Source organism: Meriones unguiculatus, chromosome 18 (assembly GCF_030254825.1).
Source record: "Meriones unguiculatus strain TT.TT164.6M chromosome 18, Bangor_MerUng_6.1, whole genome shotgun sequence".
Lineage (NCBI taxonomy): Eukaryota > Metazoa > Chordata > Mammalia > Rodentia > Muridae > Meriones > Meriones unguiculatus.
This window is the reverse complement of record NC_083365.1, coordinates 21,733,418-21,751,369: the sequence shown is the minus strand read 5'-3', so window position 1 is coordinate 21,751,369 and position 17,952 is coordinate 21,733,418. Positions and strand designations below refer to the sequence as shown.

General features: G+C 56.3%; 1 protein-coding gene across 1 annotated transcript in view; it reads right to left on the bottom strand.

Annotated features, from left to right (window-relative positions):
* The window catches only part of Sptbn5 (spectrin beta, non-erythrocytic 5), a 42,078-nt gene that overhangs the window by 3,287 nt on the left and 20,839 nt on the right, over positions 1 to 17,952 (bottom strand). Inside the window, exons 31-63 of the mRNA XM_060372171.1 lie at positions 17,658 to 17,803; positions 16,751 to 16,865; positions 16,537 to 16,647; positions 16,143 to 16,325; positions 15,689 to 15,889; positions 15,341 to 15,490; positions 14,299 to 14,403; positions 13,826 to 13,993; positions 13,204 to 13,353; positions 12,897 to 13,088; positions 12,634 to 12,714; positions 11,049 to 11,164; positions 10,846 to 10,960; positions 10,018 to 10,131; positions 9,742 to 9,863; positions 9,374 to 9,536; positions 9,000 to 9,188; positions 8,701 to 8,778; positions 7,982 to 8,154; positions 5,597 to 5,687; positions 5,353 to 5,499; positions 4,473 to 4,610; positions 4,127 to 4,383; positions 3,749 to 3,935; positions 3,302 to 3,514; positions 2,531 to 2,727; positions 2,199 to 2,403; positions 1,759 to 1,953; positions 1,516 to 1,680; positions 1,067 to 1,284; positions 748 to 937; positions 399 to 575; positions 206 to 307 (exon numbers count right to left, since the gene is read on the bottom strand). Of these exons, the coding sequence (XP_060228154.1) occupies positions 206 to 307; positions 399 to 575; positions 748 to 937; positions 1,067 to 1,284; positions 1,516 to 1,680; positions 1,759 to 1,953; positions 2,199 to 2,403; positions 2,531 to 2,727; positions 3,302 to 3,514; positions 3,749 to 3,935; positions 4,127 to 4,383; positions 4,473 to 4,610; positions 5,353 to 5,499; positions 5,597 to 5,687; positions 7,982 to 8,154; positions 8,701 to 8,778; positions 9,000 to 9,188; positions 9,374 to 9,536; positions 9,742 to 9,863; positions 10,018 to 10,131; positions 10,846 to 10,960; positions 11,049 to 11,164; positions 12,634 to 12,714; positions 12,897 to 13,088; positions 13,204 to 13,353; positions 13,826 to 13,993; positions 14,299 to 14,403; positions 15,341 to 15,490; positions 15,689 to 15,889; positions 16,143 to 16,325; positions 16,537 to 16,647; positions 16,751 to 16,865; positions 17,658 to 17,803 (5,154 nt within the window). The remainder of the gene's footprint in view (positions 1 to 205; positions 308 to 398; positions 576 to 747; positions 938 to 1,066; positions 1,285 to 1,515; positions 1,681 to 1,758; positions 1,954 to 2,198; positions 2,404 to 2,530; positions 2,728 to 3,301; positions 3,515 to 3,748; positions 3,936 to 4,126; positions 4,384 to 4,472; positions 4,611 to 5,352; positions 5,500 to 5,596; positions 5,688 to 7,981; positions 8,155 to 8,700; positions 8,779 to 8,999; positions 9,189 to 9,373; positions 9,537 to 9,741; positions 9,864 to 10,017; positions 10,132 to 10,845; positions 10,961 to 11,048; positions 11,165 to 12,633; positions 12,715 to 12,896; positions 13,089 to 13,203; positions 13,354 to 13,825; positions 13,994 to 14,298; positions 14,404 to 15,340; positions 15,491 to 15,688; positions 15,890 to 16,142; positions 16,326 to 16,536; positions 16,648 to 16,750; positions 16,866 to 17,657; positions 17,804 to 17,952) is intronic.

The window sequence follows — 17,952 nt, the reverse complement described above, 5'->3', positions numbered from 1 at the left end:
CTCCAGAATCATCCCTCCTTGTCAGCCCACAGGAATACTGGGGTGGCGGGGGTTGGTTGTTTTCCTGAAGGAGATCCCCTGAGGAAGACTCTATGAGGCTCGCTGCCCTAAGGAGCCCTAACTTGCAGACTAAAGAACCATCCCACCCAGTAGCCCCCACGCCTCTTCTCGGTACACCCAGCCTCCCCTCATCCAGCCCTTGAACCTCTGCTGTCTGGAGCTGGGTGAACTTCTCCTCATGGGCTGCCAGTAGCTTTCCCAAACTCTCGTATCTGCAGAGCAGACGTTCCGCATCCGACACCGAGTGCTGAGAGAAATGAGTCCGAGTGTGGCTCAGGCCTGGGGTGCTGGCTCTCCCTTCACCTCCTTAGGGAACGGCGGGATCTGCCTCCACTTACCCCACAGCTGGGGTCCAGCAGCAGGCCCTCCCGGGAGGCCAGCCAGGCCTCAGCCAGCTCCAGCCTCTGCCTCAGCTGCTGCAGGCCCCGGTTCTGCTCAAAGCGTTGCCCACGCAGGGCCCAGGCTACCTGAAGCTCCTGCAGATGCCTTTCCAGGCCCGGTAGGCACTCTGCCACCTGCGGGAAGGGTGCCTTGGAAGCCTGGGCAGAGCTCCCTCCCTGCATTGGTGGGCGAGCCAAGCCAGCAGGACCTTTGCCTCCTCAGCCTTCCTCACCTTCCTCTTCCTCACCCTCCCCAGGGGCTCCCCCACCGTAGCAGTTAGGCTGTTCCCAGCCTCTATGCTCACACCTTCAGGGACATGAAATGGCGGTTGTCTAGCAGCCGCTGCCCTTCCTGCAGTGTGTTCTGGGCTTGGAGGCAGCATTCCTGGATTTCTTGGTCCAGCTCCTCATGCTGCTCAAGGAACTGCTCGGCCCCCACCACAGCCCCGGCCAGCCCCTCTGAGGAAAGCAGTTCCTGTTTCTCCTGAGCCCACGCTCTGCCAGGCAAGAATAGAGAGCTGATAGCAGAGCTGGTCTGGCGAACAAGGACAAGAAGGGCTACTCCCCCCCAAAAGTCAGGATAGGGCAGAGCTGAGCTAACAGTATGGATAGGAGCCCCTACTTACAGCAACTCCTGACAGCGCCCAAGAAAGCTGTGGCCCTGGGTAGCCTGGGACAGCTTCTCCCTCCATTCCTGGACTTGAGCCTTCAGGTTGGCATAGGCCCCCTGCACCCTGGCGAGCCACTCATCAAGGCTCTCCTGAGCCACAGGGTGGGCTTGGCCGAGTTTCTGGGCCTCCATCTGTACTCTTGTCACCTCTCTCTCAATAGCTGTCAGTTCTCTCTGCAACCAGAATGCGGTGTTGGGCCTCATGCTGCCCTGGCCTGCTTTGTATTCAGTCACCCCTGGTCTGTGGAGACCCCTCTCTTCTGTGTAAAACCTGTAACCCTTGGGCCAGAGGCAAGTGGCCTGATACCCTGGAGAAGTGGCTCAGGGGCAGGTCCTGGGTGGAGGGCCATTAGCTGTCATTTCTGATGAGGGGCCGAGGGGAGAAGCCCTGGGCAAGGCCTTTACCTGCAGGCACCTGTGCTGCTGCTGCTGCTGCTGTACGGCCTGTGCAGACGACAGGCCCTGCCCACGGAGCTTTTCCTCCAGCAGCGAGGTCTTCTCCTGCATCCAACCCTGGAGCTCTGAGGCTGCCTGCTCAAAGCTCCGGAGCGCACGGGCTGCAGCCAGGTTCTGGGAGAGAACGAGGGCGAACCTGGTTGGGGGCTGTGCTGGAGTCCACGGCTCCATGCTCCCTGAGACACGGCCTACCTCTGCACGGGCTTTGATGGCCTTGTTCAGCCTGTCCCAAGTGGTCTGGACACGATACTTCTGGGCTTGGATCTGGGGATAGAACCTGGGTGCTCCTCTTTCTAGGGGAGCCATCAGCTCCCGCAGGGTCTGCACCTTAGCCTGGCCCAGGCTCTGGACTTCTCTGCTAAAAGCACCAAACATGTCTTCCAGAACCTGGGAGGGTGTAAGGCCAGGCACTGTAGAGCTCCTGCTGCAGTCTTGGAAGCTCATTAAGAGCCCCGCGGCCCCAGTGGCCCCAATATCACTTAGCCCCGAGTTCTAGAACTGCAGGTTCTTCCAGTGACACCCCTCCAGCACCCTTGTTCATTCCTCAGAATTGCTCATCCTCGAACACATGCCTTCCTCACCTAAGGGAGCCTCTCCCCCATCTCCCCTGGGTCTACGGAGGACTAACCCACCTTGATGCCTTCTAAGTCCTGTCCATAGTCCTGGGACTCAGCGGCAGCCATCTTGGAGGTCAGCCAGGCATCCAGGAGCAAGGCCTCTCGCTCCACCCGGTGTAGGCGCAGCTGCTCACGCAGCGCTTGTCCCCTGCCCTCTGCCCTCTGCAGCAGTTGTGCGTGGGCCTCCCTCACAGCCTGCAGCTGGGCCAGCACCCTGGGACTATGACAGGAAGAAAGGACAGCATAGACTGCAGTCCTCCCTCTCCAGGCTGGACCAGCCTCGGCAGCCTCTGACTGGGGCACCCTCATCTCCGCTCCTCTCTGGGGAGAGTGTGACTCTGGCCTACCTGCCTGGGTTTTGCCCACTCTCCAGAAGGGCCACTGTTTGCTGTAGCTGCTCAGTGCGGCTGCTGAACACCTCCAAGTCTCTTGTGGTGGCCTGCAGGTGCCGCAGAAGAACTTGTGTGGCCTCAGCATCCTGGCCCAAGTCCTCACTGTCCAGAATATGGCCCCGTTCAGCTAGCCAGGATCCTGCTTCCAGGAGCTAGGCAGTGTAACAGCGGGAATTAGTGTTCTTGGGCCCAGCACTTCACTTTGAGACTCAGGTAGAGGGCTCCTGGCCTCAGGATTCAGAGTGGGAGTATATGGGATGGACTCAGGGAGTGTGTCCTCATCCAGCTGCTTGCGGAAATTGCCTGGCGAGATCTAAAGGCCCCTCCCTGGCACCTTCCAAAGATTCTCCCTGTACTGGAAGGACCCTAAGTGTCAGCATTTTTAAGGGTTCCAGGTGATATTTTTTTCTATGTAAAATAAAGACAATTTATTTTTGCTTCTCAGAAACAGGGTTGCTATTTAATATAGTAAAAGCAAATTTTAGCCAACAGCCTTATTTTGCTTCTTTTCATTTCTTCTTATCTTTTTTGTCTTGCTGTGAGACAGGGTCTCACATTATAGACCCAGAACTTATAGTGATCCTCCTGCCTCAACCTGCAGAGTGCTGAACTATAAGCATGAGCCACCATCCCTGGTGAAGGTGAAGGTGAAGTTCCTCACGGGAGCCATCTTTCAGTCCCATACACTCCCCCCCCCCAGTGTCCTCAGGCCAGCACCCCTCTCACCTCTATCAACATCTGCTGGACCTCCAGAGCCTGCTGCAGCCTCCTCCTCCTCCGTGCCGCCTCTGTCTGCAGGTAGTCTAGAGCCGCCTCCAGCTGCTGTACCCGGGCGGCCACTTCTTCGGCGGCAAAGTGTCCAGCTTGGACAAGCTTGTGCCCTCTACCTATCACCACCTGGCTCAGAGCCTTGTGGCTACTGATCTCATTCTCCAGAATCTGCCAAGGAGAAAGGAAGGACCAGGGATAGACTGGAAAACTGAGGCATCTGTACCCGAGTGGGGCCTGATGATTCACTGGACCCTACAGATTTGACAAGGTATTTCCCTCCCAGGATTTCCAGAGGAACTAGGTGCTCCCCAGAGCAGAGGCTCTGCTGGGCTGCGGCGCCTGGCCCCTGACCGTGGATCCCTCTGAGGCAGCCCTTCCCCAGCCTCCCAGTGTGGGCCAGACCTGGTGTCTCTCCTGCAGGCTCCGCACAGTGCTCAGGCTCTGGCCACAGTCCTGGGCTGTGGCAGAGGATAGCTTCTCCTGAACCCAGGCCATTTCCTCATCAGCATCCCTGAGGAATTGCAAGAGGAGAGCCTGGGCCTCCAGGGCTGCCCTGCGCTCCTGCAAGGGCTCCTGAAGACTCTGGAACCTGAAAGAGAAACAGAGGCGGCCACGGGCAGCCTGCTGAAACCGGACTATAACAGTGTCCACCTACTCTGTGCCCGTCATTGTGACCAGGAGGAGAGATGAGAACCCATGCCAGAAGGAGGGAGTGGGTGTCCCTCCAAGAAAGCAAGCAAAGGAGGACAAGGTTTCACACCAGGGGCCCAGGCACTCTACCTCTGAAGCAGCCGCTGGGCTCGCTCCTCCACGCCTTTGGCGAGGCAGTGGCCTTCCTGAGAGCACGCTTGGGCCTGGCTCTGCAGATCCTGCACTTGCCTGGCCTGCCTGTCCACAGCTGCCTCCAGCTCCCCCTGGGCCCCCAGGAGCTCGCCCACCCTAGGCAGGTCCTGGCTTCTGAAAGGCGATCTCAGCTCTGCTTCCGTGGGCTCCAGCCAGCGCTCAAGTTCTTCCAGGAACCTCTGCAGACACAGGGCCTGGGGCGGAATGTAGGCGAGCGTGAGGGGGTGGGGTGGGGTGTCCTCGAGTCCTGCCCAGTGGGTCGCCTCATAGCCCGAAGCCTCACCTTGCGGGCCCCCTGCAGTCTGGCCATCTTTCTCTGGCAGTTGGCCTGCAGCTCAGCCCAGAGGCCTTCTAGCTCTTGCAGTCGCCCCTGGATGGTCTCGGACGCTGGGTGGCCCCCTTGTAGCAGCCTCTGCCCCTCCTGTACCGTATGTTGTACATACATCCTGGACTGAGGGCGCTGGTACCATGGCACCAATGGCCAGCCCCGCAACTGCAGCCCCGGCATGCTGACTGTGTGACATGGGACAAATTCCACCCGCCAATCCCAGTTCCCATCCCTCTTTTCTTCTTCTGTGCATAGCCCAGGCTGGCCTCAGACGGGCTGCCCAGAGCTTTCTGTGACTGCTGGGATGGCAGGCCCGCGCCACACCAGGCTGCCTCGAACTTACAACATCTAGCCTCAGCCTCTCAGTGCTGGCCTTATGGGCGTGTGCAACCACAAAGTCTCTTTGTCCTCCATGCAATGGAGTAGCCATGATTCTTGGTTAAAGAAGGTAACTGAACACGAACCACTTTGCAAAGCAGTTGATAGCAAGAGTAATCCTGGGGTCAGAATTCCTTTCCAGGTAGAGAAGGAAATATTAAAAAAAAAAAAAAAAAAAAAAAAAAAAAAAGAAAGAAAGAAAGAAAAAGAAAAAAGAAAAGAAAATATACTGTGTTCTGACATCTTGAGCTCCAAGGCTGCTGGCTATGTCTGGCTGTTTCAATGCATTCTCCATAAAATTATCAAATGCTGCCCTTTCTAAATGGGGGGTATCAGCCTGGCACAGTGCCCGCACACAGAAAGCCTGAGGTGGACACGGGTTGTAGCTACTATGATTCAAAGCTAGCTGCAGGGGTGTGTGGAGCTGAGCTGTGGCCCCATGGCCCCGAGACCTCACCATCTGGAGCTCCTGCCGCTGGTGAACGCTGGCATCCAGCTCAGCCTGGAAATTCTGCTGCTTCTGCAGCTGTGCTTGCACCGTGGCCGGGTCCCACTGACCCTCATCCAGAGCCAGCAGGTTCTTCTCCCTCAGCCACGCAGCCACCTGACGCAAGCACAGAATCAGGCTCTGCTTTCCCTAACCTCTGGGGCCCTGAGGAGGGTGTATCCCTCACAACCCCCTCAGTCCAAGCAAAGGGAACCTCATTGGAATCCTGTAAGAAAGTCCGAAGCTGTCGAAGCTCTTCGAGCTGCCGTCCCCGGGCCCTCGCTCGCTCTGTGAGGGCCTCTGTCCTGCCAGAAGAGGGTCTCATGGACTCCCAGGCTCAACCACCAGGACTGGAGCATTCTCTCTCTCTCTCTCATGATCCATATCACAAGGCCCTGAATCTGAGATTCCCTTTCAAACAAAGAAATATCACATATGCTCCCTCTCTGTAGTGCTGTCACTTGTTCGTGCCCTAACCATCTCCTATTTGGTCAGGCCAAATCTGAGAGGACAGGTGTCCTTGTACGAGGCGGCGGGGCACACCTAAAGGGACAACCATGTAAAGACACGGCAGAAGACTATGATCCAAGAGAGGCAGACCCCTTCTAACACCTTGACCTTGAACTGCTTGCCTCTAGAGTTGTGAGAAAATATTTTTCGTGTTTATCACCCAGCCTAAAGCACTTCTTAAAATAATAGTCCAAACTAATATAGCGGCCAAGTAACATTTTTTTTCTTTCTCCTAATGTGTTGGGGATTGAGCTTAAGATGTCACATGTGCTAGGTGAGTATTCTGATACGGAGCTGCGCCCCAAGTCCTCTTTTTGCTTTTTAAGACTTGTAAGGCAGGGTTTCACTGACTTGCCCGTGCTGGCCTTAGATTGCCCCTCCTCCGCAGGCCGGGCAAGCCTCGTGGCCTTCTTACCTCAGTCTCCCGAGTAGCTGGGATTGCAGGCCCAAGCCACTCAAAGAGTTTCCATCTTTTATATTACTTTTAAATTTTATTTAATATTTGTGTGTGTGTGTGTGTGCGTGTATGAGTACATGCATGTGTGCATATGTGTGTGCCACAGTCACGTGGAGGTCAGAGGCCAACTTTCAGGAACTGGTTCTCTCCTGCCATTGGTTCCTTCGATCGATCGAGGCTTATCTCCATCCCCACCCGCTGAGCCACCTTGATAATCCCACCCCCATTTCTGTTTAAGACAGGGCCTCACTATGTAGCTCGGCCAGGCTTCAAAGTTGCCGTGTAGCCCAAGCTGCCCTTAAAGCTCTTAATCCTCCTGCACCCCCCAACAGGTGCTCAGAGTACAGGTGTGTCCAAGCATGCCTGGCTTAAGCCACTTTTTTTTTTTAACTACACATCGCTTTGAGCAACAGTCTCTCTCTCTCACACACACCATTTTAACATTTAACACATTGAAAATATTTGACACGCACAAACTACATCCTGTATTAGTTTATATACTCTATATATGTACCTCTGAACCAATGTAGTGAAAACATTAGCACATGCACACCAAAGTTCTAACACCTCCGCTCCACGTGCCCGATGGACCGTTCCTCGTCTGTGGTTTCCCTCACTGGTGTTAACACCTGCGCCAAAGGGCATGGAGCTGGGGAAAACTAAAGGCTAGATTGAAGGTGGCACGAGCCTGGGCGAGGGGAGGGTCAATGGCATCATGTTTGGGTTGACTAGGCCCTCCAGGTCCCACCTAAGCTCACAGAGCTGGCAAACTACTCGGACCTCCATGGGTACCCAGGAAAGTTCACCTGAAAGAATAGAGAGGGGTGGGGTCTGAGAGGGGCCTCGGCAGGACCAGAAGGCCTGGATTCGATCCCCAGCACCCACATGGCAGCTCACAGTCATCTACAACTCGGGTTCTAGGCAATCCGATGCCCTCTTCTGGTCTCTTACAGGTACCAGGCATGCACATGCTGGCAAAGCACCCAGACTCATAAAATATAAATAAAAAATGAGAGGAGCTATACCAGCTCCTGCTGGAGCACCAGCACAAGGAGCCACGGAGGCAGGAAGGCAGCCCCAGCCTGGCTGGGACCTGGCTTTTGGCTCTATCTGCCTTGGTCTACATGCTGGAGGAGCTGGGCCAGCTGAGCCAGAGGAGTGTTATGAGGGAGAAGGCAAGACTAGTGTCATGAGATGGGCACACCACGCAGGCCTATGGCTGCAGCAGAGATCTTCAGGCTACTTGGGAGGGACAAGCAGCGTGCTAGACTCCACGGCCCTCAGAGGCAGATTTAAGACTGAACGAGGACAGTGGAATCTGCCTCAGGTCCTGCCCATTAGGTAGAGGAGAGACTCGGGACTATGGTCCCAAAGGGCCAGCGCCTAGCACTGCTCCTGTCCCTTCCATGTCATTAGATCACTCCCCCTCAGTTTCCTAGTATGAGCTTCTTACTGGATGAAGTCGGGGTGAAGAAGGAAGCAGATGCCGTTATGTTGTCTGATGGAGGGTCTGGAGTGGAGGCCTGTGACCCCAAGAAGAGGCTGGGAGTTGGGCCAAGAAGTCAAAGAGCAGGAGGGGAAGAGCTTGGGTGATAGATGTCCACATTAGCTCACCCCCAGAGCCATGGGTACCTCAGGAGTAGAGCCTGGCACCTGTCCAGGATGCTGTGGGCCTCCGGGTGTCCAGCCGGGTACAGGCTGTGGGCTGTGGCCTCCAGTGCGCTGATCTTTTCAGCCTGTGCCTTCAGGCTCTGCTCACGCCTCTTGTGCTTCGACAGAAGGGTCTCCACAGTGGCCAAGGGGTCCTGGCGGATGTGGGAACCTAATGGTGACTATAGGGTGCCCCTTACTCCACCCTGAAATATCTGCTTTCCTCTAGACCCGGCCTAACAAACCCTTTCTACGAAGTGATCGCTCTCCCAAAGGTATTACCCCACCCCACAAGGCTGCTGGTGGCTTCATGGTAGGGGAGATACTGGGATGGCACCCAGGGTCCATTTCCAAGGCAGCCTCTCTCCTCCATGTGCTCTGTAAAACTATGTCAGCCCTAATTATTCTCCCAGGTCTCTGTGAATTACACTTGTCTGTTACTGCGGTTGAGATGATGTTGGAATGAGGTCAGAGGCAAGGAGGGTGGTAGGAAACAGATCAGAGGGACTGGCTGGATAGGTCATAAGCTCATCCTCTTGGCTCCTAGGACACACCCTGTGAGCCCCACCCAAGGGGCAAGGAACGCTTTGGACTGATGATCACTGCTCAGCAGTAGGGAGGACGCTGAGCCGGCAAGCTTCATGGTTCTGGCTAGCTTGATTGCTCTCATCCACCCTTCCCTACTCCTGTTAGGCACCTACCGCCGCTCTCTCACAAGCTAGGAAGGCCTCCTCAGTGTCAAGCCAGCGTTCCGCCTTTCCCACAGAGCTCAGAAATAGCTGGTGAGAAAAGACAAGAGAAACTCAGCAGAGGCGTGGGGCCGGGGGGGGGAGGGGGGACCTTTTGATGGTTCAGGTTGGAGAACCAGGGGCCTGGCTCCATGGTGCAGGAGCAGGATGGATGGCAGGAATACCCAAGAAAGGCAGTCTTTTCAGCTGTGGCTTTGACCAGAGTTGTGGGGACATCACAGGTCCTGATAGGGAATAAGCCTGGGGCCCACCTGCTGCTCCAAGGCCTGCTGCAGCTGCTGCTGCCGCCTCTGCCATGATTCCTGCAAGCTACTCAATTCCTGCTCCGCAGCAGCCAGGGGCTGCAGAATCCCTAAGGCCAGTGGGTGTCCAGATGCGAGCAGCCGCTGCCCCATGCTTCCGGCCAGGCTAAGGCTGTCAGTTCGGATGTCCAGCTCAACCTGTAATAGGCCTGAGATCAGTTCCCTGTGGGGCTGAGGCCTACCGGGATGAGCAGAGGTTCAGCAGGGAGAGGGGAGGATGGAAATCAAGGGGAAGGTGGGAAAAGACGGAGAAAGGTCCTAGTAGGGGCCAGAGGAAGGGGTGGAGTCGTGAGAGGGGGACATTTGAAAGGACTGCGGCTCACCTTGAGTGCCTGGTGCTCTTGCAGCATGTACTGGGCTCTCAGAGGGCTGCAGGGGGTGCCCTGCCCGTCCATCTCAGCTTGCAGTCCCTGCCCCCAGTCCCGCAGCTCCTGCAACAGAGTCTGGAGCTTCTGGACCTCGAGGCCGACAGCCAGCGACTCCCTCCTGCTCACAGGACTCACTAGTTAGTTCTAGGATCATGAAGTCCCCTTTCCCTCATGCCCAGTGTACTTTAATCCCTTAAGTGCAGAAGATCCATGGGCTGGGAATGATAAAGAAACTCAGCAGAAAACAGGAGCCAAGGAGAAGTGTGTGGGCAGAGAACTAGAGGAGACCAGTCAACAGGGGACTAAAGCCCAAGGTCTCATACCACTTGTGGGCCCTACTCCAGACCTTCCGCCAGCTGTCCATCATCTCTTGCTGCTTATGGCTGAGGCTGTGTGCAGCCTCGGGACTTCCCTTGCAGAGGTGGCTGGCCTTACCCTCAAGAGACTGATAGGGGGAAAAGTCAGAGGCTAAGCTGCAGGAGCTCGGGCTGGGGGGTGGGGGGTGGGGGGTGGGGGTGGGGTAGCATCCCAGCATGTGGCTCTCAGGACTCCACCATCCCTGAGGATGTGCCCAGGTCCTGGGTCCCTCAACTACACACCTCCACCTGAGTCTGGATGAGGCCCATCTCCTGCTGCAGCATTTTCTGTTTCCATGACAGCGTCTGTATATTCTCCAGATCCTCTGTGCCCTCCAGGGTCTGGATCAGGGATTCCTGGGAGGGTGTAATAGGGAGCCGTTACAGGCTCTTAGCTTCGGCTGCCCGCTTACCACAGAAGCCAGCCCCCTAGGGTAGCAGTGAAAAATGCAAGCGCCCTGCATGAGTTCTTCCTGCTGCCTCAGTGGGACAGGAGCAGGGCCTTGGACTTGACCAGAGGCATTTTCCTCAGGTGAAGGAAACAAAGAGCTCTGGGGCAGGGCTGTGGGTCTGGATCTTCCTCTGGTAACTTGTGTGTGGTGCTTCCTGGCATTTTGTCTCTTTGATACTCATCCCTCTGGGCAGGGATCTCAGAGGTCCGAGGCCCAGGCTAGCTGTGAGGGGAGGATCCAGCGGAAGAGGACGCTGTCCCACATGGGGTTTCTCAGGCTGCATAGGCCTTATCTGCACTTCTGCAGCCTTAAGTCCTGAATCTCTGTGGGCCTGACACATCCTGACACCTCTGGTGGGCTTTAGACTTGCTTAGGGTCCAGGGAAAACAGGGTGTGCTCTGGCCTCTGGACCCACCCTGCATCTAGGATAGACAGAGGCAGGGGGACTGGCTCAGGAGCTGCAGAGGTGGGGGTTCTACAGTACACTTCTCGTCAGATTTCCTGGTGGACTCATGGTGGGATCCAGATGAAGAGCAGAGGTGGGCCAGGCAGGGGTCATGGGAGACTCAAGGCAGTGCCACTCCCAACTCCCCGCACAAGGGGATTTTCCACTACCTACCTTCTCCCTGATCTGCTCAGTGATGTCATCCAGTTCACTGGACAACATATGGATCTCCAGGGCTGCTTCAAGCCGTTGCTGATACAGGAGCAGGTTGCCATGGAAACCCTTCCACCTGTCCAAAGGGTGGGGTGAACCTTGCAGCCTGAGGTGGCACACAGCCCATCTCCCAGCCCCACTGTCCTCCCCCGTCTAAGACTGGCCTATTACTGAGCTGGTTTTGCCGCTGGCAGATGGTCTGAGATTCCTCAGGGCTCTGGTTCTTGAGCTGCGGTGACAAGATTTTGATTCTCCTGATGTAGGTGCCATCCACTGTGACCTAAGGGGAAGGGGAAGGCAAGGACACTAGCACTACCTGTTCGGGGCCTCGTCTTGGCATAGCTGTCGTGATTGTCCCCGGGGAAAGCAACCACAACCTTGGGGAGCCTCTTGGCCACAGATCCTTCTAGTTGGGCTTGTCGCTGGATTACACTCCCTCCTGGAAGGGCAGGAGGGTCACAGGAGCCCTGCCTGAGTATCTATCCCATCTGTAACTCTGACTTACTTGCATATGGCCTAGAGAAGAAGCTAGAGTGTATACACCTGGGAAGAGTCTGGGAGTGGGCACCATCAAAGCTCTGTGCCTTCTGGGGAAAGGCTGGTCAGCTTGTTTTGGAAGGCATGACACCCATTTTAGAGATGAAGATTCCAGGGATTGACCGTGATACTCCTGTATCATGCTTTGTAAGGAAGCCCAATAAACCACGGAGTGGACTTTACCTCATGTCTTGGTTTGTCATTTGGGCCTCAGGAGAAGGTTTATGTCTTCCCCTGGGAAGGAATTTTAGCAACCACAGCACGTTTGGAAGAGGGAAGCAGTGACAGGTGCAGCTGCAGTGAGGAGGACCAGCCTGGAACCCACAACCTTACCGTCTCTCAGATGGGGAAATGGGCCTCCCAGAATGAGGACTGGGTAAAGGGGGGAAGGTGGACACAGACTCATTACTAGTGTTTAAGGTTAAAAATAGAGCTGGGACACAGCAGACTCACAGGTCCTCAGGGGAGGGAGCCCCAACAGGGCAGGTCATAGACTTCCTGCTCCCTACATTTGTAGCATTTCTAACTCCTCAAAGCTCTTTCCTATGAGCCCGGAGCTCAGCAGGGCTCAGAGGACCACGACGCTCCCTTGTGGCAGGTCAGGACTTTGGGTTCAGGGCATCCCTTCCTGCTGTATCACGGGGTACAGCAGCCAGGTGCCGCCATAAGGTAACGGTGTGTTGGGATTAAGGCTACAGCCTTTACCAACATCTCACACACCTGTCTGGGGCGTGGTCAGCGCTCTGCCCTCAGCGCCTGGTTACGAATGTTTTTGCCACTTTCCCCGTCTACGTGGCAGAGAGACAGATTGGTGGGCGGTGTGGGTGAGAGATGCTGCAGTACTCACATTGGTTACCTACCACACCCAGGCACAGGTTGGACCTTTCTTAGAAATTTTGAAATAAAAGTAAGTTATGATTATAATTTTGTATAAGTTTGGAAAGCTGAAAAAGGGGTTCAGCGGCCCCACGGACCTCCCGGCTTCTTATCATCACACTGAAACCAGTCCACTGGCTTTTCTGGCAGAGGCGTCATTTTATTACAGGTGTAGGATCATGTGGACCGCCACCAACCAGATGGGTGAGCTCGCCTAAGTGTTTCCGAGTAGTGCGAAGCTGAATGTGAGCCTTCTGTGGATTCTGGAGTCCCTCAGACATATTTCCCAGGTGGGTGGGTGGTACGGTGTCATCTTGTCTGCGCAGGGCCTCTTACCTGTAACTGGTGGACCTGCCGGCGGAGATGCTGGCAGTGCTCAAGGTTCAGGCCCAAGTCAGCGCTGTTCACCATCCTCTCCTGTGGAGGTCAAGGGTGGGGATGCAGTGCTCAGCTCTGGCCCCTGGACCCGTGGCTGTGGCAGTGTAGGGCAGGTGGAGGTTTGGTACGTTCCTACCATCAGGGAGCCAGAGGACTTCGGGCCTGCCTCCTCCCCACCCCATCTTCCGGTCCCCAAATGCTCTATCCAGTAAAGCCTTCACCTTTTCCTGGATCCAGGCCTCTGCCAGGTCCACCCTCTGTAGGAACTCCAGGAAGTTACATCTGTCCTCCAGGGCCTGGCCCTGCGTGGTCACTGCCTGCCTCAGCTTCTCCCACAAGTCCCGCAGGGCCTCTAGCCTCTGGGAGACCTCTCCGGCCTGAGGGTGGCTCTGTCCGAGGAGCCCTTCGCCTTGCTGGAAGACAGGAGGGGAGAAGCGGTGAGGGGGTTAGCGCTCATTTCTTCTTACCTGAGACCTCAGAACTCCACCCTCAACCCTTAGGAGTAGGCTGGGCTGTGGCTGGGGTTACCTTGGCAACAGAGGTCATGACCTGCTCCTGGGCCTGGACTTCAGCTCCGAAGGCCTGGTGTTTCTTCAGGTGCTTCGGATAATCTTTCAGGTTCCCAGGAGGGCTCCAGGCTCTCAGCTGCTGGAGCCGCTCCTGAATCCAGTCCTCAGCCTGGTGGGGATGGGACACAAATCCTACAATGCTCCCCCTGCAATCCCCCTGCCGCCCGACTCCCCTTCAACCCCAACGCTGCACCAGCAAAGTCCAGGTGGTGGACTGCTGGCTTCAGGGGCAGGGCTGGCAGTATCTCGTAGCTCAGGAAGCTATGCCCAGGCCAGGCTGAGCAAGGTATGTGGATGGGAGTCCACTTCAGAGGCATGAGCCCCAGCTCCAGGAACCCATGCAGCCATGCCCCACTTCTGATAGCTCTCCTTTGCTGTGGCCCTTGCCAGTGCTCAGCAAACAGAGGAGTCTCAGCCCACAGGGGCTTCAAATCAAATGTTCTGGGCTCCAGCCTGGCCCCTGGGAAGCCATCTAACTCTCCAAACCTGTTGTTTTCATAGTGTTATGGCATGAATGTCACCTCAGACTGCACAATGTATAAATCTCAGGGTTAGGCAACAGGCAGGGATGGTCGTCTGACCTGGATTGCCGCCATGGTGAAGTTGGCTACCATCAGAGTAGCGTGCAGGGCCTGTGCCCGGCTCTCTGCCAGCTCCTTCACTTGAGCCCGACGCTCCAGCACGTGGTGAGCCAGGTTCTGCCCCTTGGGGTCTGAGATCATTTTCATCTGCTCACGTAGAGCCATCTCCTGTGGGACAGACAGACCTGCTGGTCTACTCTGGCAACCCAGACTTTCCCTCGCCTGTGCATGGTCAAGGGCTAGCTGATGGCTCTGGCAATAGCCAGAACTGTTCTCCTTTCAGTGACCTAAGTAAATGTTCCCCGGGGTCCCCTGTGGTGTGGTCCAGCCCAGCTTGGGTCTTTCCTTGAGCCATATGTACAATTCTACTCCTAGGGCCACAGACACATCAGCACAGTTTCTGGGCATACACCCAGCCACTCTTGAAGAGTCCCCCATCACCAACCATGTTCAGGACTCCCCGACCTCATCACCTTCTTGTCCTGGAGAGCTAGCACTTTCTGGAAGATCACATGCTTTCGGATCAACTGCTCCACTTCTTCCTCTGAGCTCCCCAGGGCACTGCATTTTAGGAATGCCTGGATCATCGTGGAAAGACCAGAGGCTCTGAGGGCTGCTGGCACTGTCTCCCGAAGCAGGACCCCTGGGCCCTGAGTAGTGCTGACATGAACACATGGGCAGGGCAGTGATGAGGGGGAACAGGAGCCCATGCTAGAGGCCAGCCACATGTCAGCCTCTGACAACGTGGAGATTATGGGTGACCTCTATTCAGCTCCATGGATCCCGGTTCCGTGGGCAAGAGCAGGACTAGAGGGGGTGCTAGTAGAGGTCATGGTGCCCTAGTGATCCACACTAGCTTTTGGAATGACCCTGCTGTTTGAGGTTGTAGTCCCCCCAGTCCGGATAGCCATCTTGAGCTTGGTGTTAAGGTGTAGGATGCCCCCTTCCCTCTTGCTCTCTGCCTGGCTTCCTCTGGAGAGTGCCTTTAGACCCAGATGTCCAGAGCCACATTTGATATAGGGCCTCTGACATAGCTCCCTGCTAGCCGTCTCCCTCCCGTGCCTATATGATAACTAGGTACTGTGTTTCCATTTATAGGATAGGGGCGTGGGGTATAATGCAAATCACACATCCTTCAAGTGCCTACTTCCAGCCAGTTATGTACACCTATTCTTGAAGCCCCCTACCCACTCCCCAAGAACAAAGGTATATAGCCTTTGTTCTCTGGAATGAAAGCTGAATTAGCTTCCTGCTGGTTCCAGGCTGTGTGATTCCCATACTGTTGCCCAAAGGCTGTTCCAGGCACACCTCTCATCTTGTTGCCCTCCTGACTTCCTGGGCTGCAGGGAGACAGCCCCCAGGCAGGAGGAGAACCCACAGTAGCCATCTTGGAGGACTCACCCAGAGCCCCTTTGCTCTGTGTCCAAGAGTAAGCTAAAGACCCCGGAAGAAGGGAGGAGCAGCCAGAGGCAAGGAAGAAGAGAGGGAGGGTAGAGTTGGGGCTTCGAGACCTGCCTCCTGGGCTGCGAGGATCTTCTCCAGGTGACCACACTGGCTAAGGAAGCTCTGTTCTTGAAGCATGGCCTGCAGCCTCTCTTGCTTGAGTGTCCAGGCCTTGAACACCTGGTCACGTTCCTCCTGTAGGGCTTGAATCCCATCCTGAACCTGAAGATAAGAATGTGGGAAGGTGGGGTTGCGGAGGGCCACTAACGGACCCCAAGGAAGCCTTTGAGAAGAGACTAATAGATGCAACAAGGTGTGTGTGTGTGTGTGCATGCGTGCGTGCGTGGGGGGGGGGAGGGGGATGAGGGGAGCAGCCTGAGGGAGGACAGAGTAGGCTGGCGGCATGGGGAAAATGCTCACCTCCTTAGTGGACGCCCCAGCAGCCAGAAGTGCTTGCTGGCCCAGCTTTGCGGCCTGTTGCTGCAGCTCCTCCCTGGCTTTCAGTTCTGCCCACAGCCATTGGTGGGCTCTGAGCCTGAGCAGGCTGCTGGGTTCCCAGGAGCCCTCCTCTATCCGCAGCTCCTGATGCATGCTGGCTGCCCAGGACGTGTAGTCCCTCACCTGACCCCAGGGGACAATGAGGAGCCATTGAGATGAGGCTGGTGGCGAACAACACAGACTCAGGGCTTCTGGTGTCAAGAGTCCCCTACGTCTCTGTCACTTGTCTTCTCTGTCATCATCCGACCCAGTCCTTCCAGGACCACAGGCCCTTACTCTTGCCCCTCTGACCACACAATTTCCCTGCCATAACTCGAGGGCCTCAGTGCATGGGAACTGTGCACACACTTTCTCTCCAAGGGGAGAAAGCCCTCACCGCTGCGTGGAATCGGGCCAGGAGATGCGCTTGCTCCAGCCGGGCCCTGCGCTGCTCCACGCACAGCTGGAGGGCCGCCCAGGCCTGTGTCACGGCTTGCTGCTTCTGCTGGATAGAGTCGAGGGCCTGGGGCCCCAGCCCCAGCTTCTGCACCCTGCTTCCAGCCTTCAGCAGTTCCTGGACCTATCAGGTAAGGAATGGGAGGTGGGGAGATCAGTTTCTTCAGAGGCAGGAGGACCCAGGCACCCCCAGGTATGTTCCCTGTCTGAGTACTCAGTCCCAGGAACTCCTCGGACCATGCTCTGCCATGCAGGACAGGCCCAACGGGAAGAACAAATGGGCCAGGCTGGAGGGCCTGTAGGGGCCTGAGAGGCAGTACCAGAAGCCTGCTTGCCTGTGGCTCCAGGCCTGCCAGCTCGCGTTCCAGCCCCTCCTGTCTCTGCAGCTGGGTCTCTACGCCATGCAGGTCCTGGGCCACACCATTAGGGAGGCTTGTAGTTTTCTCCTAGGGCAGAGAAGGGTCAGAGCAGGCTAGGAAGGGAGGTTGGGGCACTGAGCCTGGGAGATCCACTTTTAAAAGGGGACCCCGTTCCTCTCCGAGTCCATACCTGAATCTGGGTAAGGACTTCTAGAAGGTCTCTGTGGACTCTGAGGGTGGCTTCTGCCTCACGGAGCCGACGGCCTTGGGTATGGGTCAACTGCCACAGCTCGGACCAGGTAGCCCTACCACACAGAAGAGCAGCCATGGGTCAGCCTGTGTTCTCTCCCTGGTCTGACCAGCCCTCTCCTCTCTAGGTAGAATTCAATTCATGGTTTCCCCAAAGCTCCTGGATGGGGCTTCCCCGTTGAGCCTTCTGCTTTGGGCTCTCCCTCCCTACACCCTTTGCTCCCTTTGCCGCGGGAGCGGGAGCATAGCCATCACAGGGAGGGTGGCCAGGTGCGCTACCCCGCCGTGCTCAGCACTTTACAGCTCTACTTCCGAACACTGCCTACATCTCTTGTACCTGACTTTCAGTATGTTAACTGATCTCATTACAAATGCCTCGAGCAGAGAGTTCCTATCTCTTCCTTTTACTGTGTGCTCACAGGCTTCTTCCAAGCCGGCCTTTCTGCTGAGGGTTAGGAGAAGATCCTGAGCTCGTCTTAGGCTCACAGGTTAGAGTAGGGCCCACACCGGTAGGTGGGGGGACACCTAGGACTATTGCACGGAAGGGCTGTGAGTGTAGAAGCCTGGAGCTCATGGGGGTCTCCTCTCTAGCTCGGGTGGTTTCTTTCCATAGCTCCTCCTCCAGGTCCTGGAAGGCAGCAATTGGGAAAAGTGTCCCTAGGGGCTGGGGATATCTGGCTGGTACCCCCAGCCTTATCGTCCATCACAGACCACAGCCTAGGGAGGCATGGCCTCTCAGGGACTGCTCCCTTTATAGTTGAGCAAGCAGGGCCCTTTGCTAACAGCCCAAGACAGGGGGCCAACACCCTCCTCCAAACCCAGGCCCTTGCTTAGGCCATCACACTCACTGTAGATCCTCCTGCCTCTGTTGGGCCTTGGGGGCAGCGCTATGCCCATGCTCTAGTAGGTTCTTTGCCAGCTGTTGGCAGGTTTCTACTCGCTGGGCACCTGTTTCAACCTGGTGCTGAAGCTTTGCAAACTTAGTGCAGAGTTGCTAAGGAGAGAGGGGAGTAGATGACAGGATAGACCCAGGCAGGGCACTCGGTGACAATGTAGAGTTGTGTGGCTGCGGGGCCAGCACACTCCACCCCGAAAGGCATATTCCATGACTCTCCTATCCCTTCTCCATCCAGCCCAGCGGGA